The sequence below is a fragment of the Ranitomeya imitator genome, chromosome 1 (genome assembly GCF_032444005.1).
Source record: "Ranitomeya imitator isolate aRanImi1 chromosome 1, aRanImi1.pri, whole genome shotgun sequence".
Lineage (NCBI taxonomy): Eukaryota > Metazoa > Chordata > Amphibia > Anura > Dendrobatidae > Ranitomeya > Ranitomeya imitator.
In genome coordinates, this window is record NC_091282.1 from 349,158,332 (window position 1) to 349,183,645 (window position 25,314).

Below are 25,314 nucleotides of genomic sequence, written 5' to 3' on the forward strand. Positions count from 1 at the left end.
ACATCCAGAGTGTGGAAGGACTCTTCCTTCACATTAGAAGGATCTGGGTAGAACGAGGGCAACACTATGTCCAGACCTCTATGAAAGTCTGATGTTACTTTAGGTAGGAAGGTAGGATCTAGACGCAGGATTATACTATCAGATGTTACCCTTAAGTAAGGCTCTTGTATGGATAGGGCATGCAGTTCTATCCGTCTGGCCGAGGTAATAGCCACTAAAAAGACCGTTTTTAGGGTAAGAACCTTTAATGAAATATGAGATAAAGGCTCAAAAGGATCTCGAGTTAGGGTACCGTCACACTATACGATTTACCAACGATCACGACCAGCGATATGACCTGGCCGTGATCGTAGGTAAATCGTAGTGTGGTCGCTGGGGAGCTGTCACACAGACAGCTCTCCAGCGACCAACGATGCCGAGGTCCCTGGGTAACCAGGGTAAACATCGGGTAACTAAGCGCAGGACCGCGCTTAGTTACCCGATGTTTACCCTGGTTACAAGCGTTAAACTAAAAAAAAAACAAACAGCACATACTTACATTCTGGTGTCCGTCAGGTCCCTTGCAGTCTGCTTCCCGCACTCGCAGACTGCCGGCCGTAAAGTGAAAGTGAAAGCACAGCCGCTGTGCTCTGCTTTCACTTTACGGCCGGCAGTCACAGTGCGGGAAGCAGACGGCAAGGGACCTGACGGACACCAGAATGTAAGTATGTGCTGTTTGTTTTATTTTAGTTTAACGCTTGTAACCAGGGTAAACATCGGGCAACTAAGCGCGGTCCTGCGCTTAGTTACCCGATGTTTACCCTGGTTACAAGCGAACGCATCGCTGGATCGCATCGCTAGATCGGTGTCACACACACCGATCTAGCGATGACAGCGGGAGATCCAGCGATGAAAGAAAGTTCCATACGATCTGCTACGACGTACGATTCTCAGCAGGATCCCTGATCGCTGCTGCGTGTCAGACACAGCGATATCGTAATGATATCGCTGGAACGTCACGAATCGTACCGTCGTAGCGATCGAAATGTTATAGTGTGACGGTACCCTTAGACTCTTAAGGACCAGATTAAGGTCCCAAGGAGGAGTATTGTTGAGAACTCTGGGACGGATTCTAGTTGCTGAAGTAACAAAGCGCCTGATCCACCGATGTTTGGCTAGATCCTGATCGAAATAGGAGCTAAGTGCTGAAATTTGTACCTTTAAGGTGTTCGGCTTAAGACCCAACTCTAGACCCTTTTGCAAGAAGTCCAGAATTTTGGCAATATTTGGATGAAATGGATCAGGAATGTCTGGAAGATACCACGATGAAAACCTCTTCCAGATTTTGGCATAAATGGCATTTGTTATGGGTTTTCTACTGTTCTGGAGAGTATGAATTACTCCATCTGAGAGACCTCTTGCCTTTAGTATCTCGGCCTCAGAAGCCATGCTGAAAGATTCAATCTGTGAAGGTTTGGATGCAGCAATGGACCCTGACGAAGAAGATTTTCCTTCTGAGGTAGACACACTGGACCTTCCTGGGCCATGTCTAACAGGGCGCTGTACCAACTCCTCCCTGGCCATGTTGGCGCTATCAAAATCGCCGTAACTCGTTCCGATCGGATCTTCTGTAGAGTTTTCGATATTAATGGGATCAGAGGGAATGCATAAACAAGGTCGAACCTCCATGGGTGAGAGAACGCATCCATGCCCAGTGCTCTGTCTGTCATATTTAAGGAGAAATAAGTTCGCAGCTTGGCATTCTGACTGTTGGCAAAAAGGTCCACCTCTGGGATCCCCCATCTGGAAATCAGGGAGAGAAAGACCTCCTGGTCCAGACACCATTCTCCTGGATGCACATCCCTTCTGCTCAAGAAATCTGCCTGGGTATTGGCTGACCCCTTCAGGTGAATTGCTGAGATAGAGAGAACGTGTCTCTCTGCCCAGAAAAAAATATGTTTGAGGCTAAGGTCTTTAGTTTCCTGAATCTTGTGCCTCCTTGATGACGAAGGTATGCTACCGTGGTCATGTTGTCGGAATATATTCTGACATGGTGTCCTTGAACAAGGGAGGATGCAGCTCTTAATGCTTCTTCTACTGCTTTCAGTTCTCTGAAGTTTGAAGAGCTTGCTCTGATGTCTGGGCCCCAGGTGCCCTGGAAATGGGTTCCCTCGACTATAGCTCCCCATCCCCTTTGACTGGCATCCGATGTTAGTGTCTTTAGTGGGATCTGATCCCAACTGACCCCCTTTTGGAGGTTTCGAACCCGTAGCCACCATGCTAGGGATGCCTTGACATGATTGGGAAGGCAAACTCTCTTGGAGAGAGAACTCTGCTGACCGTCCCAGGATGATAGGACATGGGTTTGGAGGATTCTCGTGTGGGCTTGTGCCCAAGGTACCATCTGGATACAAGATGTTAGAGATCCCAGCACAGACATGGAATGTCGTAGAGTAGGAGCCTTCAGGGTTCTGAATGCCGTTATCTTCTGTACCAGATCGAATTGACGTTCTCTGGGCAGAAAGGATCTCCTCGCCTCCGAGTCCAGAAGGACTCCTAGGAACTTCTTCCTCCTGGAGGGATGAAGGTCCGATTTTTCTAGATTTGGGATCCAAACCAATGATTTTAGGATTTCTAGAGACCTTGTTAAGTCGGCACTGAGGCGGGAGACTGAGGGAGCGACAATGAGAAGATCGTCTAGATAGGGTACTATGCAGATCCCCTGAAGACGGATGAATATAATGGCTTCTGTCATGATTTTTGTAAAGACTCTGGGTGCTGAGGCGATTCCGAAGGGAAGGGAGTTGAACTGATAGTGTACTATCTCCCGATCCTGAGATATTGCAAATCTTAGGAACTTCCGGAATTCTGGATGGATTGGGACGTGGTAATAAGCGTCCCTCAAATCTACTGTAGCCATCACCCAGTCCTGTCCTATCAGAGGGATCGCTGTCTTGACCGACTCCATCTTGAACCTTCTGTAGGTTATTACTTGATTCAGGGGCTTCAAGTTGATTATTATTCGGGGCTTCCCCGAAGGCTTCTTGATCAGAAACAGATGGGAATAGTGTCCTCTGCCAATTTCTTGCTGAGGTACTGGGGAAATTACTCCTTCCTGGAGTAAGTTCTGTAGGCCGGAAAGGAATGCGCCCTGAGGGCTGAGACTCTGTAATGAGGTTATCCTCATGTGATGAGGGGGAGGGCTCTCGAACTCTAATTTTAGTCCATTCTGAATAGTGTCGAGTACCCACTGGTTCGACGAAATGGACCTCCACTGGTTGATAAAGTTCGATAGACGCCCCCCAACGCCCTGGGCGTAGTCACTGCTTTTCTGGGGTCTGCTGGGACTGGGGAACCAGGATGTTCCTACCTTTCCCCCCTTTAGGATAGCTCCAGCGTCCTGATTTGCCTTTCCCTTTGAATTCCCGTTGGAAGGGTTGCTCTTTTGAGGGACGAAAAAAACGTTTCTTCGGATTTCTCTGTTCCGGAAGCGCTTTCTTTTTGTCCGTTGCTTTATCCAGAATATCATCCAGGGCCTGCCCGAACAGATAGCGGCCCTGAAAGGGAATGGCACAGTTTTGTTTTGGACGTTATATCCCCACTCCAAGACTTGAGCCATAGAGCTCTTCTGGCTGAGTTAGAGAGAACTGCTGATTTGGCAGCCACTCTTACGGATTCTGCCGAAGCATCGGCCAGGAAGCCCGTAGCTTTCTGGAGAAGCGGGAGAGAATCTAAGATTATTTCCCTAGATGTTCCCTGGGTAAGGTGGTCTTCCAGCGTGCGGAGCCAACGAAATAGGGATCTAGCCACGCAGGTGGACGCAATGTTTGTTTTAAGGAGATTGGTAGAAGTCTCCCACGATCTTCTTAGTAAACTCTCCATTTTGCGGTCCATAGGGTCTCTGAGTTGGGAAGAATCCTCGAAAGGGAGGGTTGTGTTTTTTGACACTCTAGAGACCTGCATGTCTACCTTAGGGGTATCCCACAGAGAGACATCTCCATCGAGAGAAAAACGATTTTTAAGTTCAGAGGGAACAGAAAGACCTTTTTCAGGTGATTCCCATTCATGAAGGATGAGACTCTGTACATTCTCATGTATAGGGAACCCTTTTAATTTTTTAGGTTTCAACCCACCGAACATCTCATCCTGCACCGATTGCTTCTCCTCCTCCTCAACACCCATTGTCCCCCTGACCATACTGATTAACTCCTGTATGTCCTCTGAGGAAAAATAATATTTTTTACTCTCCTCTCTGGGGGTGGAAGTGGAGCCCTCATTCTCCCACAAATCCTCCGAGCCGGAGGAATGAACTTCACCAGAATCTGAATCAGAAGTAACCGCCGCCGTCTTCCTTTTTTTAGGAGGAGGTGGCGGAGGTAACAGAGACTGGGAAAGGGCCGATACCGAGGATTGCACTTCCTGTTTAGTGAGGGATTTAATGCTCTCAAACAAGGATGGCTGTTCTGAGCGAATTATTTCATCGGTGCAGGGCTGGCATAGTCTCTTCTTGTAAGAAGAAGGTAGTTTTGATGCACAAACACCACATTTACGATCTTCCGATTTTGTCTTGGAAGATCTGTCCTTCCTAGGGGCAGAGGCGTTGTCTCCCTAAATAAGAGAGAGATGGGGACTAAGTATATGGCACCCTAAGGAATACAGGGATAAAGGGACCTTAACCCACTACTCACAGTAGGAGGGAGGACGCAGGGCTCGGCAGAAGCAGAGATAGATCTGTCACCCTCCATGGTCAGTCAGCACTGTAGTCCAGTCAGTCAGACAGGGGGCCTTACCTGGAGGTGACTACCAGGGTTAAATACCGTGGAAGTTGCGTCCCATGTTGTGCTCCTCCTCCCGGTCCCAGGCGTAGGGGAAAGACCGCTATGCCGCCAACAGAAACTGCAGTCCGACGCGCGTGCGTTCCACCGCTGGAACGCACATGCCGAGAACCGGAAGTTCGGGTACTTCCGGTTCGCGCGTCCACTGTTTCCGGCCATGAGGAGAGAAGGAAATGCCAGGGAGCCGCGCGGGGACCCCGGCCGCACCACACCGCTCCGCTTTACTCCCGAAGGAGCGCGGGAGGAGCGGAGAAAGGGTCCCGAGTCCGCACCATGTGGGGAGACGGGAGCAGCGCCGCAGGGAGGAGACATCCCGACCCAGGCTGCCCGGCTAGGTAAGACCTGAGTGCTCCGATCGCCGGCCACGGCAGCACTACCGCAGGACCTCTTCATGCCCCAATAGGGGACAGGAAAAACACTGGAGATGGCAGGAAGGGGAGGGTATTTAACCTCTTTGTGTTTCCTGTCCCCCATTAGGGCGGGGAGACATCCTCCAGTACCGCTGTCGTGGAAGGTGACTGGAGAAAAAAAAAATTCCAAACTTTGCTAAAAAAAAAAAATAGAAAAAATTTGCGCCATTTTCCGATACTCGTAGCGTCTCCATTTTTCATGATCTGGGGTCGGTTGAGGGCTTATTTTTTGCGTGCCGAGACGACGTTTTTAATGATAGCATTTTGGTGCAGATACGTTCTTTTGATCGCCCGTTATTGCATTTTAATGCAATGTCGCAGCGACCAAAAAAAAACGTAGTTCTGGCGTTGCGATTTTTTTTTTCTCGATACGCCATTTAGCGATCAGGTCAATGCTTTTTTTTTAATTGATAGATCGGACGATTCTGAACGCGGTGATACCAAATGTGTAGATTTGATTTTTTTTATTGATTTATTTTGATTGTGGCGAAAGGGGGGTGATTTAAACTATATTTTTTTATTTTCACATTTTTTTTTAAAACTTTTGCCATGCTTCAATAGCCTCCATGGGAGGCTAGAAGCAGGCACAACGCGATCGCCTCTGCTACATAGCAGCGATCTGCTGTTCGCTGCTATGTAGCAGAATTGCAGGTGTGCTGTGAGCGTCGACCACAGGGTGGCGCTCACAGCTACCGGCAATCAGTAACCATAGAGGTCTCAAGGACCTCTATGGTTACAATGGAGACGCATCACCGACCTCCGATCACGTGAGGGGGTCGGTGATGCTGTCATTTCCGGCCACCTGGCCAGATGCGGTAGTTAAATGCCGCTGTCTGCGTTTGACAGCGGCATTTAACTAGTTAATAGGTGCGGGCAGATCGCGATTCTGCCCGCGCCTATTACGGGCACATGTCAGCTGTTCAAAACAGCTGACATGTCCCGGCTTTGATGCGGGCTCACCGCCGGAGCCCTGCATCAAAGCGGGGCTTCTGACCTCAGACGTACTATCCCGTCCGAGGTCAGAAAGGGGTTAATAGCCTCCATGGGAGACTAGAAGCTGCCATAACCCGATAGTCTGCTACATACAAGCGATGATCAGTTCACCTGTATGTAGCCGAAATACTCACTTGCTATGAGCGTCGACCACTAGGTGGCGCTCACAGCAAGCCGGCAATGACAACCATAGAGGTCTCCAAGAGACCTCTGGTTGTCATGACAACCTATCGGGGTCACCGATGGGCAGATTTCCGGCACAATTGCCAGAAGCACATGTTAAATACCGCTGTCAGTGAACAGTAAAAACAAATACTGAGTGCCCGCAAAAAAAATTATGCTAATCGTAATCCATGCAGTAGAAAATAACTTTAGTGCAATTAGTACAAAAATATACCACTACAAATATGAAACTACAATTCCTGGAAGGATGTCGAAAAACAAATTACCAAGCGCCTGCAACTATCTGATGCAGATTTACTACACAGACACTCTTTTGTAAGAGCCTGCACTACAGTATATTTTTATTGTGGATTACAAGGTCCCTAATGTAGCACTATAAATTATTTTAATTTGATTTTTTTGGGTTTTTTTTAACAGGAAAAAAAAAAAAAAAAAAAAAAAAAAAAACAGGATGCCCATCAGTAATGTGTCGCTGACCAGCACTCTCCAAATGAAGGACGCAGCCACAGAGGTGGTGCAAAATAGGAAGGGCAGGGGGTGGGGGTAGGAATAAGAGTGAAATAAAAAAAAAAAAAAAAAAAAAGCGATCAAGTACTGATTCAGTGCTCTGTTGCAGAAGGGGGAGTGGGCAAGGGGTTAGGAAAAAGCTGGGGACAAGAACAGGTCAGGAAAGGATCAGGAATGTCTGAACACTGAAATTGTTTTGATTGGATGTTCAGAATCGAACAGCCAGTCACAGCGATCATAGTTGCGAGAGGGGGGGGGGGGGATTTGACACCCCCCCCCACGGCTACAAGTCCCAGCGTCCTGCTGTCAGAAACAGCACAGTGCGTTCAGTCACGTGATCTCATTATTGACATGACGTATGTACTGTATGCTGCATTGATGGGGGAAGTTCCCTTCAATGAGTACATATATACACACATACACTAGATGGTAGCCCGATTCTAAGGCATCGGGTAAGAATATGCATGTAGTTTATTTATGAAGATTTTAGAATACATTTGGCCTGCGCCTGTCGCTGATTGTTCACACTGCGTGGCCAGCTGCATAACAGCCCACATAATATATTGCACAGCCCACGCAATATATAGCAATGTGGGCACCATATCCCTGTTAAAAAAAAAAAAAAAAAGTTATATACTCACCCTCTATTCGCCCCCGGATCGAAGCGGTTACCGACGCTCTTTGCACGCTCTGGTCTGAAGAGTTCATTGCAGTCTCGCGAGAGGATGATGTAGCAGTCTTGCGAGACCGCAAAACTGCAATACATGGAGCGGTCACAGGGGTGTCACGAGGAGCGGGAAAGGAGAGTATATAACGATTTTATTCATTTATTTATTTATTTTTTTAACATTAGATCATTTTACTATTGATGCTGCATAGGCAGCATGAATAGTAAAAAGTTGGTCACACAGGGTTAATAGCAGCATTAACCGAGTGTGTTACACCACGGTCAATGCTGCCATTAACCCTGTGTGAGCGCTGACTGGAGGAGAGTATGGAGCGGGCACTGACTGCGGGGAGGAAGGAGCGGCCATGTTGCCGCCGGACTGCGCCCGTCGCTGATTGTTTTGCCACGACCAAACAGAGACTTGGATTTCCATGACAGAGGCTGCGACCAATGAACAACCATGACAGACAGAAGGACAGACAGATGAAGTGACCCTTAGACAATTATATAGTAGATCTATATAGCAAATGGGGTTAGAGGACTTGAAATTGCAATCGTCAGACAGTTTATACTACATGGCACAAGCCACAACCTCCTATAAAAGGTGTTCATAGTAGCGCTGCCCTGACAAGCACAAGAGTCTTCAGCAGGCTGTCATTGTTATGTGGGGGCGATGAAGTGCACTGTAAATGATATTTGACAGTGACCATAGCATTTCACAGGCACAGCACCACTAGAGGCAGATGATGGCTGCATACACACTCATCGCATGCCGGAATGGGTCAGGCTCAGCTGCTGAGCCCCCTTCGTTCATCTGCTCCCGCTGAATATTAAAAATCTTGTACCATTTCCCGTCTTCGGCCTCGGTGTTGCACAGTCTATAATTGAACAACTCCAGTAAGCTTTTTGGTGAGGGCTTTAACCAATCGCATTTGCAGCTACTTGCCAATGACGGTGAAACGTCAAGCCATTCAGCCGTCAGTGTGATGTGCCAACTATGAAAATATGCAGAACAGTGCCATGGATGCAAGTTACCCTGATTACATTCTGGAGGGTTACAATTAAACAATGCTCTGTTGCTTGGGTTTTGTAGCAAATTTCACCCTGTGAAGATGTGATATCCAGGAATAATCTGGAAGAAGCCTGACATAGCGAGGCATCGCATTTTGCTGCAGAGACTATTTAACAAATGGTATAATATCCTCATACAAACTATATACAGATTATTGTACCCGCCATTGTAATAGGTTACTTCTACACGGCCAAGGTCTGTGACAGAAAGAACATTCTTCTAAATTAGGCAGATAATGAGGCCAAGTACAGCAATGGATAGAGCGTAAGAAAATGAGCAATACTCCTCTCCTCAAAGCGCCATCATTCCAAAAACACAGCCTTTGGTTGGTCATGCTGGTTCTGCAGTGATGAAAGCCACAACCAATTACTGGTCTCATCAGTACACGCCAGCGAGACATGACTGCTGAAGCAAGAGATTGGCTGCAGCGGTCACATGCAGCTGGACATGGCGTCACCACTATAGACCTAGCAGTGACCAACCGGGCAGCACTGCTGCAATAGGGGGTGTGCATGGCAAGTAATGCACAGATTAGCATTTCCCGTCCCTGAAAAATACAGATTAATTCATTAAAATAAATTACGGTAGTTTCATTGACTCACTCATGGGAGTAGAAGAGGACATCCAGCAGGATGGTAGAGATGGATGGCAGGGTGTCACGGTCCAATGTCAGAATGCAAAATCGGTTTGCAGGACTTTGCACAGGATGGACTCTCACATTAAACACTAAAAAGACAGTAGAAAGGTTAGACAGACAGCATGTAAGTGTTCGGTCACAGTTTGTCCTGCCAGGATGTCCTAACATTTCATTTGCACATTCTAGAAATGTCAAAAAAAAAAAAAAAAAAAAAAATTCACTTCACCTGAGCTTTGGTTTTCAGATCTAACATTATCCAGCATCTTCTGGTACAATGACTATTCCCAGGGGGTCTATGCACTGTCCAGGGGGCAGATGCATCTTTGTCCTCAGACCCTACATCTCCCTCTGTATATCATGCTGATGGTTCAGCTCTGCATGTAGAGGACAATACATGTGTACATCTTTACCAGAAACTTTTGCATAGCTCACCTTCACATGTTTATGCCAATATTTCTCCCCCCCTCCATCTCCCCAAAAAGGACAAAAATGTAAAAGTTGGTAATTGATGCTATGGAGTCGTGGTTTAGTTTTTTTTTTTTTTAATATAGGCCAATTACATATCAGCACCCTCTCGTATTTAAAATGTAGTTACTCTCTAGATGCAAAAATAGGCAACTACAAATGTCATTTGAAACAGTACATTGCAAAAAACAAACACTCCGGATTCACACTTTTCCCATATGTTAAGTCTGGAAAAGCCCCTGTGCCTGTGAAAGAAAAGAAATCGCCAATGCGAAGAAAAGAAGTGGTCTGGACCTCCATCTAGTGGTGAAGCACTGCAACTACAATAGGAATAGGCAGTTGCATTAGAACACACTATTGGGCATCTCCGGCATAGAATCCAGTGTCAAAAGGAGTACTTTGGTTTTTTAAAGAGAAATATAGACCTGAATAATTAGTTTTTTTTTGTTTTTTCCTTCACACTTCTACATATGCTATAGGTGTATATATGCTCAACAACGCTCTGACAAACTCCAAAATGTAATTACTTTATGTAATATAAATAGGATCTGCCACCAGGTCAAGACTAACCAGTTTTTGCTCATTTTATTTCTACTCTCCCCTTAGTATTTTTAACTCCATCATATAGTTCAAAAGATATTGACCTTTTTTAATCGTGTAAATTTTTGATCTTTACAAAGGGGTGGTGGAGCGAATGATATGACGTACTCCAGGGCGGACTGTAGGCAGTCTTATCTTGGTGCTATAAGCCAGAGAAAACAAGCAAAGACCTTCCCACGTTTGTGCTTCGGGGCGGCCTGTGGACAGGTCGTCCCTTGCTTTCTCTGGCTTAGAGCAGGAAGATAAGATTCTGCCTACAGTTCTGCCCAAAGCATTGGCATCTCATTAACTGAAAACTTGTAACACCGATTACACAAGAACCACAAGACTGATTTCTTCACCCCAGGTGTCATTTTAAACAACCTATATGACTGTCTGTAGTTCACATAGCAAAATCCTGCTGACAGGTTCACTTTAAGAGAACTTAATGCAGAAAGACCCAGAAACAAGCAACAACTGAAGGCAGCTGCAGTAAAGGTCTGGTAAAGCATCACAAAGGAGGAAACCCAGCAGTTGGTGACATCCATGGCTTCCAGACATCAGGCAGTCATTATCTGCAAAACCATTAACAATGAACATCTTATATATGTTAAAGTTAATTTGTCCAATTACTTATATTGAGCCCCTGAAATGAGGCGGCTTTGTAGAAAAATGGTTGCAATTCCTAAACGTAGCACAGGATATTTTAGGTTTTACTCTTAAAGGGACTCTGTCACCTGAATTTGGCGGGACTGGTTTTGGGTCATATGGGTGGAGTTTTCGGGTGTTTGATTCACCCTTTCCTTACCCGCTGGCTGCATGCTGGCTGCAATATTGGATTGAAGTTCATTCTCTGTTCTCCATAGTACACGCCTGCGCAAAGCAATCTTGCCTTGTGCAGGCGTGTACTATAGAGGACAGAGAATGAACTTCAATCCAATATTGCAGCCAGCATGCAGCCAGCGGGTAAGGAAAGGGTGAATCAAACACCCGAAAACTCCGCCCATATGACCCAAAACCAGTCCCGCCAAATTCAGGTGACAGGTTCCCTTTAAACCGGAAAGGCTACACTTCAGTTGTATCCAAGTTGTTCCATATTAAGTCCAAGTCACGAAGCTTCGGTAACTGTCCAAATATTATGGACAACATTTTGGTGACAAGTCACTTACTGCTCTTGACCTTCAAGTTATCGGAGACGTCGCTAAGACTCATGCGGACCAACTCTCCATTCTCTTCTTTGTAAATTGTAAGTTCTGCTAAAAGAGTTTTGATAACCAGAGGCAGGTCATCCTCCCGCACCTGTAAAAGGGGCAAAAGGGTCAATTAAATAAAATGCACTTATCTTAAAGGGATTGCAAAGTCAGGAAAAGTGGAGTAGAGTATGGCGACAGATTGAGGCATCACCAAGTCCAGGTTGTGACACCTTTGAGAAGTCAGAATAACATATCAGCAAAGTAAAAAAGGTTATGGTTATATTAACTTTTTCCATGTCCATAGAGAATTAAAAACAATAAAAAAAAATTACGAATGTATGACTAGCACAGGAACAAGCAGCTTAAAAGGAAATTATTGCATCAGGCGTGGGGAATACAGAAGATTTGCTTTATATAGAAAGAAAATAGGTCAGATTCCAGATTGTAAACTGATGAATCAACATCCGTTCATCTACAGAAGAGAAAACAGGAGTTAGGGGTTGAGTGTTAAAGAAGGCTAAAAAATAAATAACTCTGGACAAACCATGATCAGCAGATTCACACATTTTTATTTTATTTTGTTTATTTCTTCTGCTAACCATAACCAATATTGTACATGTTTAGAAATACAGTTTAATGCTGTAAACTTTGTTACACTGCCAATTGGAAAAATGTTGTCCGAGTTCTAATTTTTATTAACTCCCTCCCCTTCCCAGTGTCCCCCCCCCCCCCTTGTTAAAAAAAAAAAAATTAAAAAGTTTAATAAAAATTTTTTTTTTTTTTTTTTTTTTTAAAAAGAAGTAAAAGTTGTTAGCATGCATTGCAGAAGTGGACATTATTATGTGCTGATATTGCAGTATAAGGCTATGTGCACACGTTGCGGATTAGGCTTAGGAATTTCTGGTGCGGATTCTGCCTCTCCTGGCAGAAAACGCACCTGCGGATGTCACGTTTTGTGCGGTTCCGCAGCGTTGTGTGGTTTTGCTGCGTTTTTTTTTTTTATAATGGAATTGGTACAAAAACGCTGCAGATTTACAAAAAAGTAGTGACATGCTACTTTTTAAACCGCAGCGGATTTTCCGCAAAGTGTGCACAGCATTTTTTCCTCATTGATTTACATTGTACTGTAAGTCAATTGCGGATCTGCATTGCAAAAAATGCTGCGGATCCGCAGAGAATCCACAACGTGTGCACATACCACAAGTATGAAATGTGAGAATGAAACACTGAAAAACAAAGTAGGTGACAAGGATCAGTCCACAGTTTCAGATGCACAAAGACCGCATATTTCAGCAGAAGATTCTGCCATGTTCTTCACAAAGAAACAGTTGAATCATTGTTTCCTTGGTTGTCAGGGTGAACAATTTTGTACAGGTCAGGAAGTTTGAGGTCTATGGCAACCCAGACAGAGCGCGGCCAAGACTCGACACTGAAGCGGTAAATATGCTTCAGAAATCTATAGATAAAACCTTCTAGAGGATTTCAGAATCAAAAAATAAACTGAACAACCACCCAGGAAAACGACCACTACAATCCTGCTCTCCCAGGCCTAAAAGAGGCGAAAATGGAAAGCAATAGATTATATTTGGGAGCAAGTTGAATACATGCAGGATAAACGAATATGTGCTTAAATGGGTCATCATGAGATTGGGTCATCATGAGATTGGGTCATGAATATTTAATTGGTGGGAGTGAAACTCCTGTGAACCCAGGGCCACATCTGCCATTTAGAGAACTAAAGGGAACCCGGGAGGGGAAGGGAAGGGTTTATAATCACCAGATAAGCAAAATTTCAGTGAGGGAAAAAAAAAAAAAAAAGTTTATTCACTGCTAGTAAATTTTTAGTTTATTTGCTACTGTTCATAATTATGTATTCCGTTTATTCACTGCTGGCATATGTTTGCATGTTTTGCAGGGTGGGCCATTTATAAAGTTGCATCCAAAATGGCTGACTTCAGAGTGGCCACCATGGTCACTACCCATCTTGAACAGTTTTCCCCCTCCCATATACTAATGTGCCACAAACAGGAAGATGATATCACCAACCATTCCCATTTTATTTAGGTGTAATCCATATACATGGCCCACCCAGGTCTATCCAATATCTATGTATACAGTTTGTTTACCGCTAGTATATATTTATGTTCATGGTTTTTTATTTTCAGGTATTTATGCAATTTATTCAATGGTATAAATTTGTGTGAGCAGTTTATTCATTTCAGGTATATATTTACACATTCAGCTCATTGGGATGCAAAATTTAACCCCTTCAAGTCGCGGACCTTTTTCATTTTTGCGTTTTCGTTTTTCACTTCCCTCCTTCCCTGAGCCATAACTTTTTTATTTTTCCGTCAATGTGGTCATGTGAGGGCTTATTTTTTGCAGGACAAGTTGTACTTTTGAACGACACCATTGGTTTTACCATGTCTTTTACTAGAAAACGGGAAAAAAATTCCAAGTGCGGTGAAATTGCAAAAAAAGTGCAATCCCACACTTTTTTGTTTGGCTTTTTTGCTAGGTTCACTAAATGCTAAAACTAACCATTATGATTCTCTAGGTCATTACAAGTTCATAGACACCAAACATGACTAGGTTATTTTTTATCTAAGTAATGAAAAAAAATTCCAGACTTTGCTAAAAAGAAAAAAGGGCCATTTTCCGATACCCATAGCGTCTCCATTTTTCGTGATCTGGGGTCGGGTGAGGGCTTATTTTTTGCGTGCCGAGCTGATGTTCTTAATGAAACCATTTTTGCGCAGATACGTTCTTTTGATCGCCCGTTATTGCATTTTAATGCAATGTCGCGGCGACCAAAAAAAACGTAATTCTGGCGTTTGATTTTTTTCTCGCTACGCCGTTTAGCGATCAGGTTAATGCTTTTTTTTTTAATTGATAGATCGGGCGATTCTGAACACGACAATACCAAATATGTGTATGTTTGATTTTTTTTTTATTGTTTTATTTAGGATGGGGCGAAAGGGGGGGTGATTTAAACTTATATTTTATTATATTTTTTTCATATTTTTAAAAACATTTTTTTTTTTTTACTTGTGCCATGCTTCAATAGCCTCCATGGGAGGCTAGAAGCTGGCACCACTTGATCGGCTCTGCTACATAGCAGCGATCAACAGATCGCTGCTATGTAGCTGAAATGCAGGTGTGCTGTGAGCGCCGACTACAGGGGGGCGCTCACAGCAGGCCTGCATCAGTAACCATAGAGGTCAAGGGCCTCTATCGTTACCTTCCTGATGCATCGCCGACCCCCGATCATGTGACGGGGGTCGGCGATGTCATTTCCGGCCGGATGCGGTAGTTAAATGCCGCTGTCTGTGTTTGACAGCGGCATTTAACAGGTTAATAGCGGCGGGTGAATAGCGATTTCACCCGCCGCTATTGCGCGCACATGTCAGCTGTACAAAACAGCTGACATGTCGCGACTTTGATGTGGGCTCACCGCCGGAGCCCACATCAAAGGGGGTGACACGGCATGCGCAGTACTAGTACGGCGCATGTTGTGAAGGGGTTAAGCTAAAAGAGGGACTTTTTTTTTTTTAGCAGGCTGGTTTCTTTAAAAATAAAGCTGGTGCTCGAAATCTTTGTATTGTTATGTCAACCATTTGACTGCATAACATGGAAAATGAAATGCTAGGTGAAATCCCAAGAAACAATGAAAACCCTATATTAAAGGTCACCAATCTAACCCAAGAAGAGGTGCGAAAGTGGCTAAATAAGATTAAAATAGATAAATCTCCGGGTCCGGATGGCATACACCCACGAGTACTAAGAGAACTAAGTAATGTAATAGATAAACCATTATTTCTTATTTTTAGGGACTCTATAGCGACGGGGTCTGTTCCGCAGGACTGGCGCATAGCAAATGTGCCAATATTCAAAAAGGGCTCTAAAAGTGAACCTGGAAATTATAGGCCAGTAAGTCTAACCTCTATTGTTGGTAAAATATTTGAAGGGTTTCTGAGGGATGTTATTTTGGATTATCTCAATGAGAATAACTGTTTAACTCCATATCAGCATGGGTTTATGAGAAATCGCTCCTGTCAAACCAATCTAATCAGTTTTTATGAAGAGGTAAGCTATAGGCTGGACCACGGTGAGTCATTGGACGTGGTATATCTTGATTTTTCCAAAGCGTTTGATACCGTGCCGCACAAGAGGTTGGTACACAAAATGAGAATGCTTGGTCTGGGGGAAAATGTGTGTAAATGGGTTAGTAACTGGCTAAGTGATAGAAAGCAGAGGGTGGTTATAAATGGTATAGTCTCTAACTGGGTCGCTGTGACCAGTGGGGTACCGCAGGGGTCAGTATTGGGACCTGTTCTCTTCAACATATTCATTAATGATCTGGTAGAAGGTTTACACAGTAAAATATCGATATTTGCAGATGATACAAAACTATGTAAAGCAGTTAATACAAGAGAAGATAGTATTCTGCTACAGATGGATCTGGATAAGTTGGAAACTTGGGCTGAAAGGTGGCAGATGAGGTTTAACAATGATAAATGTAAGGTTATACACATGGGAAGAGGGAATCAATATCACCATTACACACTGAACGGGAAACCACTGGGTAAATCTGACAGGGAGAAGGACTTGGGGATCCTAGTTAATGATAAACTTATCCAAGAAAACGAAAAGATGATCCAGCTTACAAATAAAATATAAAAGTTTAATCCAACATATTAAAATAAGGAGACGACTCCTGGGACGGCATCATACACATAGTAGACGCGTTTCGACCAAGCGGTCTTTATCACAGCTGATCTGCTAAATGACATATCTGGTATATATACACAATATAGCACCAATCAAATGCTATAAAAACGTCATGTGATACATAGGTCTAAAAAAAAAAAAAAATAAATAAAATTCCAAAATGTAACCAATAAATTCAAAACAATAATGTGCAGAAGGATATATACAATAGATAATGAACAACAAACAATGCACAATGAATAAAAAATAAAGACATAAAGAAAATGAAGAAATACAGAGGGAGGGACATTGCTAGTAATGAAACATTAGTTCATTTCGTTTGTTCAAACCACCTGGAAACCTTGTACCTAGATTAAAGATCCAGAACGCTTCTCTGGTAAGTAACGCTCTGAATACCCCCACCGCGCGGAGGTCTCGCCACAGAGGAAATGGTGCGACTATTATTTGTAGTGCATTTGATGTCATACAAGTGTTCCGATATGCGGTTTTTTAATTTCCGAGTAGTACACCCGATATATGATTTGTCACAAATCGTACAATCAATTTTGTAGACTACAAATCGTGTATTACAGTTTATAAATGTTTGAATTTTGTATTGATTTTTATTTCCTCCGGTACCAAAAAACTTGACGGTGGTAAGATGTCTGCACGTAGTGCAATTAGTTACATTACATTTATAACAACCTATACAATGCAACCAAGTATTAGTTGAATGTTCAGAAGAAAAGTGATTAGGAGATATTATGTTGCCTAAGGTAGGCGCTTTTCTGGCTACTATATTGCATCCCTTAGACAGAATCTGAGCAAGAGTGGGATCTTCAAATAAAATGGGCAAAGCTTTATTAATAATAGTTTTGATTTTATTGAACTGTGGACTAAATTGTAGACACATGTATGGTTTGTTGCCTATATTAGTTCTATTTATAATTTTCTTTTTTTTATTATCGCTTGTTCCACTGTATCTGAGGGGATAAGACTTGATAGCTCTTTCTGATTTACTATATGTGCTGCTCTGTCTAGCATCCAATGTGGATATCCACGTTTTACAAATTTGTTTCGTGATTGGATTAGATCTTTAAATAAATTATTATTGTTACAGTTTCGCTTCAATCTCGTGAATTCACCTACAGGAATTGCCTTAACTGTGTGCCTGGGATGACTACTTTTAGCGTGAAGTAAACCATTACCTGCCATTGGTTTTATAAAAGTTCGTGTGGAAATAAGTTCATTAGGAACACCTGTCAACTCCAGATCCAAAAAGGAAATTTTGGACACAGCCTGAACATATGTGAATTTTAAATTCAAATTGTTGTCGTTAATGTAATTTACAAAGTCCTGTATGGCAGATACATCGCCACGCCAAATAAACAGCGTATCATCGATGTATCTGCCATACCAATGAATACATGCAGAAAACGGATTGGAAACTGCAAAAAGGTGTGAATACTCCCAATAAGACATGACCAGATTTGCTAGGGAAGGTGAAAATTTAGCCCCCATGGCCACACCTGTGCATTGTAAAAAATATTCAGAATCAAAAGAAAAGAAATTATGCGTCAAAAGAAAATAAGTTACCTGTAAAATAAAATTAATCAGATCACTTGAATATGAACTATACTTGTTCAGATGGAATTGTAACGCTTGAATTGCAACATTGTGAGGGATACAAGTATATAAAGAAACGACATCGCAACTTAGCCAAGTATACTCCAATTTCCATTTCTTTTTTGTTACGATACCCAGTATATCTTTGGTATCCTTAATATATCCTGGGGTCCTGGATACCAATGGCTGTAGTAAAGAATCAAGCCACTGGCCAAGAAATTCATTCAGAGATCCTACGCTAGAGACTATGGGTCTCATAGGTGGAAAAGCGGCTTGTTTATGAATTTTAGGAAGCCCATATAAAAAATGGGCATAACGATGAGAAACTCTTAAAAAAAAAAAATAAATCAGCCTGTTTAATGGTCAGGACCCACAAAGATATTCCCTCTTCAATAATTTTGTCAATTTCAGATTTAAATGATTTAAATTTTTTGTAAATATTAGTGTCCGCTAAAGATTTTAAAATTTCATTTTTATAGTCAGAGGAATTCATGATGACAATTATGCCTCCTTTATCACTAGTTTTTATAACTATGTCATTCATATCTTTTATCTCCTGAATAGCTCGTTTCTGGTTTATAGATAAATTGTGTTTAACTGAAACCCTTTGATTCTGCAGGGTTTTAAGATCTCGCTCCACTATTTCTTGAAATTTAGTCATACATTCAGCCCGAGACTGCAAAGGATAAAAAAAGGGGTTCTTTGTTACCAAATTTAGAGATCGATTGACCAAATTTATTGGATTCAGTATCCTGATCCTGTAAATCCTGCAGAATCAAAAGGGACATTTGTTCATGAAAATCCAAAGAATGAAAAACATTTGTTGTACCATAATTTTCCTCAGACAAATATTCTTGTTGTTCGGCTGAAAAAAAAAATGTTTTTTAATTGTAAGATTCCGAATGAATTTATTGATGTCCAAAATTGTTGTAAAAAGATTAAAGTCTTGATCTGGCGCAAAATTTAAACCAAAAGACAATACTTCCAATTGGTCTTGTGTAAAAGATCTAGATGATAAGTTTATAACATTATTATTCATCTCATTGCACCCTTCCTGCGGCGGGTCTGCACACCATATAAACTTTGTGCTTCCTCCCACCGCGCCTTTTGTGTTTTTTGGCTTATTCACATGTCTAATGGGACTGGTATCTGTGAGCTCATTGAGGGAGGCATCCGATGTGCTGCAGCCATTATCGTCAGAATCCCCCTCTCGAGCTAAAGCTTACAAAACGCTTGTTCTGTTTTTTGCGGCGATTGGAAAACCGCAGAATGGATCTGGGTGTTTTAGAGGAGTCTATGCCTTCATTCCAGTTAAACACTTTATTGGTTGCATCCGTGCGTCCTGCATTTCCTCGGTGTGCTGGCTCCCTGCCTTTTGTCCAATGATAAACTTACCTGGAGCAGCCAGTGCCAGGCAGCAGCTGCCAAGGCAAACAGGATCATGGGGTGCATTAAGAGAGGTCTGGATACACATGATGAGATCATTATACTGCCTCTGTACAAATCCCTAGTTAGACTGCACATGGAGTACTGTGTTCAGTTTTGGGCACCGGTGCTCAGGAAGGATATAATGGAACTAGAGAGTACAAAGGAGGGCAACAAAATTAATAAAGGGGATGGGAGAACTACAATACCCAGATAGATTAGCGAAATTAGGATTATTTAGTCTAGAAAAAAAGACGACTGAGGGGCGATCTAATAACCATGTATAAGTATGTAAGGGAACAATACAAATATCTCGCTGAGGATCTGTTTATACCAAGGAAGGTGACGGGCACAAGAGGGCATTCTTTGCGTCTGGAGAAGGTTTTTCCACCAACATAGAAGAGGATTCTTTACTGTTAGGGCGGTAAGAATCTGGAATTGCTTGCCTGAGGCAGTGGTGATGGCGAACTCAGTCGAGGGGTTCAAGAGAGGCTTGGATGTCTTCCTGGAGCAGAATAATATTGTATCATACAATTATTAGGTTCTGTAGAAGGACGTAGATCTGGGGATTTATTATGATGGAATATAGGCTGAACTGGATGGACAAATGTCTTTTTTCGGCCTTACTAACTATGTAACTATGTGCAGTAATCATTGCTTTGCACAAAAAGTTTACAGGCAAGGGCATTGATGTAGCCCTGTAATCAATCATTTATTGGATGATCAAAACATCAAAAAGGTTAAAAATTATAAAATAACCACCAACGACAGACTATAGACTAGTAACTGTACTGGGAGTAAAGTTATTTTCTCTGATGAAGCCTTATTCAGACTATTTGGGACATCTGGAAGAATGACGGTAAAGAAAAAAGGTGAGCACTACCATGACTCCTGTGTATTACCAACATCAACGCTTCCTCAGACCACTCATGTGTGAGGCTGCTATAGCCCAAGAGAGGGCTCACTCACAATATTGCTTAAGACCACTGCCATGAATAAAGAATAGTATCCAAGTATCTCCAAGAGCAGATTCTAACAATCCAGGAGCAATTTGGTGATGAATAATGCTTTTTCCAACATGAAGGATCACCATGTCATAAGGTAAAACTGATAAGTGGCTCGGTCAACAAACATTGAAATTTTGGGTCCATGGCCAGGAAACTCCAGATCTCAATTCTCAAAAAGCAGATCGACAAAAACACAGGACTTGTGGTAAACTCCAAGCACTGATTAGACAAGAATGGGTTGTCATCAGTCCAGATTTGGCCCAGAAGCAGATATCTAGCTACATAGGGCAAATTGCAGGAGTCTTGAAATATAAAACTCAAACGCTGAAAATATTGATTTTCTTTATATAAACTTGATGTATTTATCAGTAAAAAGTTTAAAAACGTTAACTTCCTGATCACTAAGGGTCTGACTGCTGTATCGCCACTGATCTTGAGAATGGGGTTATACAGAGCCCCATTGAATCAAGCTGAGGTAAAGCATAAATGTCTTTGAACCTCCTCTCCTTTCATTCTCTAGGAGTCTGATGAGATAACTGAGCCCAGTACCACGTTCTTGTGATCTTCAGCAGTCTCAGAAAGAATAGAGAGGAGGTGCACAAGCTGAACCTCCACTCCAGTCAGATTGTCAAGGTAGTTTTTCACTTTCTTGCTGCAGGTGACATTTCAATGTTCACCTCACGTAGGAGAACGGCTTGAATTGGACTTGTGCCAACACCACAAATTAGCTGAATGTTCAATTTTCACAGCCCCATGTGTTTTCTAATGGTTGTGCTTGTCTTTACATTTCAGCCCCATTAATGGGCTGATTTTCATTTTATGCTTTCATGTTTTGCTCCCTTTCCAAAACCTAGCACTTTTTTACTTTTCTTAAAAATGGCCATATGATGGCTTTTTTTATCCCTGCAGAATGAGTTGTAGTTTTGAATGACACCATTAACGTTACAATGCAATAACCTGAAAAATGGGAAAAATTTTGAAGATTCCTAGTCGAATATAAATGTAAGTACAAGATTGGAATTCTGCAATTTTGTTATATGGGGGTTCTGCTTTTACTCAGTTAAAGAGAACCTCAAATCCTCATGCCCTCCAAGCAAGCAGAATTCACATATGAGTAAGTTCCCTGCTAACCAGCCCCGTATAATGTTTTACTGTAGAAATAGATAAAAAAAAAAAATTAAAAAAAAAAGTATATTATCCCTGTTTCCTATGCCAATTAGGGCTTTGACTAGTTCATGTGGCAGTAGTTGCCCCAGACCAGTCAGCTCTTTCCATGTGATCACGCCTTTGTGGGTGTGATCACAATTTGCAGGAGCTGGCGTCATTGCCACTCATGCAAATCTGGCGCATGCACGCCACTCATTCCAGCGTCGTCACTATCTCTGAAGTTAGGTGTATGCTTCCCGACTACAGAGGGGCGCACTGCACATGTCCGGAAGCCATCTTCTGAACATCTGGACATGTGCAGTACGCACTTCTGAAGCCTGGAAGAGTACACCCAGCTTCAGAAGCACACTTCAACCACAGGGGCATGATAGCTCTTTTTCATGTTGACTAGTCGGGGGGCAACGAGCGCCCCATCGGCTAGTCAAAGCCTTCATTAGAATAGCAAACAGGACAATATAAATGCTTTTTTTTTTTTTTTTTTTTAAACCTAATTTTTACAGAAAACCATTAGTCAGGGCTGGTTAAGAATTTACTCACACATAAGGGTATGATGCTGGGTTGGAGACCATGAGGGACATGACAGGCTCCCTTTAATTGTATAGTAAAACGGGTGTTAGATATTCAGAATAGCACAAATATGGAGAAACCAAGAGTGTTAGTATCTTTAGGGCTTAGGGGCAATGTTATTACAATGGACAAATATATGAAGGGGACAGAACAGATCTTTCTAATGATCTCCTTACATCTAGGCCTGTGACAACAAGGGGACATCCTCTACATCTAGTGAAAAGGTATAATCGTAATCAGGTGGCAAAATATGTTGTAATGACGGATTTGATGCTACAAAAAAAACAAAAAAAAACAAAGAGGGCCTACATGCCTTTCTTGAAAAGCATTTTACTGAGTATAATTACTGTATGTTAGGATAGGATGTTGATCCAGGGAAAAAGTCTGATTATCGTTTGTGGAACGGGAAGGAGTTCTATTAAAGTGAACCTGTCACACACCCCACCCCCCCAGGCCTATTAAGGTAAAAGCCACCTTCTGCAGTACTAAGGGCTGCATTCTGTGAAGATGGCTGTTATGTTTTTATCCCCATTACTGCAGAAAACGGTAATTAATCTTACCGATAATTGTATTTCCAGGAATCCATCCTAACAGCACCATGGAGGACATCCTTCTTATACACAGTGGGACAGGAAACACGAGTTTAAAAGGACCCTCCCCCTTCCACCCTTCAGTGACTTTCCAAAGTAACACATCTGGATGGATGCAAACAGAAAAATTATTTTGAACATAACAAGATTAACAGCAATGTTACTTCACATAAGTATAACACATTTACATTAGGGAGGGAACTATCCGTGCTGTCAGGATGGATTCCTGGAAATACAATTATCGGTAAGATTAATTACCGTTTTCCAGGTCACCACCTGACAGCACCATGGAGAAGTACCAAAGGAAACTTCCTAGTTCTAGGGTGGGACTACCGCTTGAAGCATCTTCCTGCCAAAAGCTAACTGAGAAGAGACTACGTCTAATTTGTAGCGTTTTGAAAAAGTGCTAATGTTAGACCATGATGCTGCATTACAAATCTGATCTACTGAGGCCCCACCTTTCTCAGCCCAAGACACGGCCATAGCCCTGGATGAATGAGCTTTAAGACTATCTGGAGGATCTTTTCCCTGTACCTGATAGGCCGTGGTAATAGTGGATCTAATCCACCTGGCAATAGTGGATTTTGATGCTTTCTTTCCCCTATTAGGACCCCCGTATAGGACAAAGATTACTATCCTGTCTCCAGGCCCTAGTCATGTCCAAGTATTTTAGTACCGTCTCCCTGACATCTAAGTTATGGAAGAAGGCTTCTTTTTGATTTTTAGGAGATTGGCAAAAAGATGGAAGAACGACCTCTTGGTTAATATTTGACACAGAGGCTACTTTGGGAAGAAACCCTGGGTCAAGCCTCAGAACCAACCCATCATCAAATATCTGTAGATAAGGGTTTTGGATGGAAAGGGCCTGAAGTTCCCCCAATCTTTTGGCTGATGTAATGGCTACTAAAAAAACTGCTTTTAGGGAAAGATTAGCGATATTTATATCCCTGTTCATATCAAAGGGCTCTTTGCATAAAACATTAAGGACTAAATTAAGGTCCCAGGGAGGCACAGACTTCCTGATTGGAGGCTTCAGCCTCGAGACCGCTCTAGAGAACCGAGCGATCCAAGGGTGGGCAGCAAGGGAAGTGTCATAAAATACACTGAGGGCTGCAATTTGAACCCTCAAAGTACTTGGTTTGAGCCCCTTCTTAAATCCCTGCTGTAGGAAATCAAGAATTTTGGGTATGTTAGGGTGATCAACATCGATTGTTGTGTCTCCACAAAAACTGCAGAATTTTTTCCAGGTTCTGAGGTATATTGCTGAAGTCACCGGTTTCCTACTTGCTTGTAGAACCGAAATTACTCCTTCTGAAAGGCCTCTTGCCCTTAGGATCTGCCGCTCAGGATCCAAGCTGTTAACCGTAACTTCCCTGGGTTCTGATGGAGGATCGGACCCTGAGAAAGTAAGTCCCCCCTGACTGGAAGATGGTAAGGACTGTCCACTGCCAGCTTCTTCAGAAGGGGAAACCAGCTCCTTCCGGCCCAGAAAGGGACCACCAAAATCACCCGAGCTCTGTCCTCGCAAATTTTCCTGAGTACCCTTGGTACTAATGCGAGAGGGGGAAAGGCATATAGCAGACCCGAGCTCCACGACTGAGAAAGGGTATCTACCCCTGCTGGATTTTCCTGAGGATTTAGGGAGAAGAAGGTCTTTATCTTTGTATTCCTTCTGGTCGCAAAAAGATCCACGGACGGGGTTCCCCAGCGCTGACACAGGGTATCGAAAATGTTGCTGTTCAGTTCCCACTCTATGGGTGATAGTCTTTCTCTGCTCAGAAAATCCGCAACCTGATTCTTTGAGCCTTCTAAGTGGACTGCTGAAACTGAAAGAACCGAACTTTCTGCCCATACGAAGAGGTGATCCGCCAGACGTTGCAGTTTCGGATGTCTCGGGCCCCCTTGATGGCGAAGAAAAGCTACCGCCGTCATGTTGTCCGATAAGATCTTCAGATGTTTGTTCTTTAATAGGGACCGGGCTGCACACAGAACCTTCCAAACTGCCTGTAGCTCTCTGTGGTTTGAAGAATTGTTGCTCTCTTCCGAATTCCATTGTCCTTGGTAATATCTTCCGAGTACCTGGCCGCCCCAACCTTGCTGACTTGCATCCGTGGTTACCGTGACTGCTGGGGTTTGGACCCATGGGACCCCCACCTGAAGGTTCTCTGACACCATCCACCATCGTAGGGATTTTCTGACTCGATAGGATAGGACAAACTGTCTGTCCAACGAAGACTGTCTTCTGTCCCAAGTCGTTAGAACCGCTCTTTGCAATTGACGAGAATGGAATTGGCTCCATCTGACACATGGGATACAGGCTGTCATCAGGCCTAGGATATTCATTGCATCTCTTATTGTCACTCGAGTTCTTGCAAACTGTCGAACCTTCTTTACCAGGTCTGACCGCCTTCTGTCCGGAAGAAAAGACTTCCTGATGTCTGAGTCTAGTATTACCCCCAGAAACTGTTGCCTTGATCTTGGGGTTAAGTGTGATTTTTTCCAATTCACCACCCAACCTAGTTTCTGCAGTGTGGAGATCACTAACTGAGAATCGATCTTGAGTTGGGATACTGAGTCTGCCACTAACAGGAAATCGTCTAGATATGGTATTATAAAGATACCTCGTCTCCTTAGAAAAGATACGATCTCTATGATGAGTTTTGTAAAAACTCTTGGAGCCGATGCTAGACCAAACGGAAGGC

The 25,314-nt window shown here is 43.0% G+C and overlaps 1 protein-coding gene across 1 annotated transcript in view; it reads right to left on the bottom strand.

Annotated features, from left to right (window-relative positions):
* The window catches only part of CASTOR1 (cytosolic arginine sensor for mTORC1 subunit 1), an 89,128-nt gene that overhangs the window by 25,207 nt on the left and 38,607 nt on the right, over nucleotides 1-25,314 (bottom strand). Inside the window, exons 4-5 of the mRNA XM_069760135.1 lie at nucleotides 11,497-11,626; nucleotides 9,249-9,372 (exon numbers count right to left, since the gene is read on the bottom strand). Of these exons, the coding sequence (XP_069616236.1) occupies nucleotides 9,249-9,372; nucleotides 11,497-11,626 (254 nt within the window). The remainder of the gene's footprint in view (nucleotides 1-9,248; nucleotides 9,373-11,496; nucleotides 11,627-25,314) is intronic.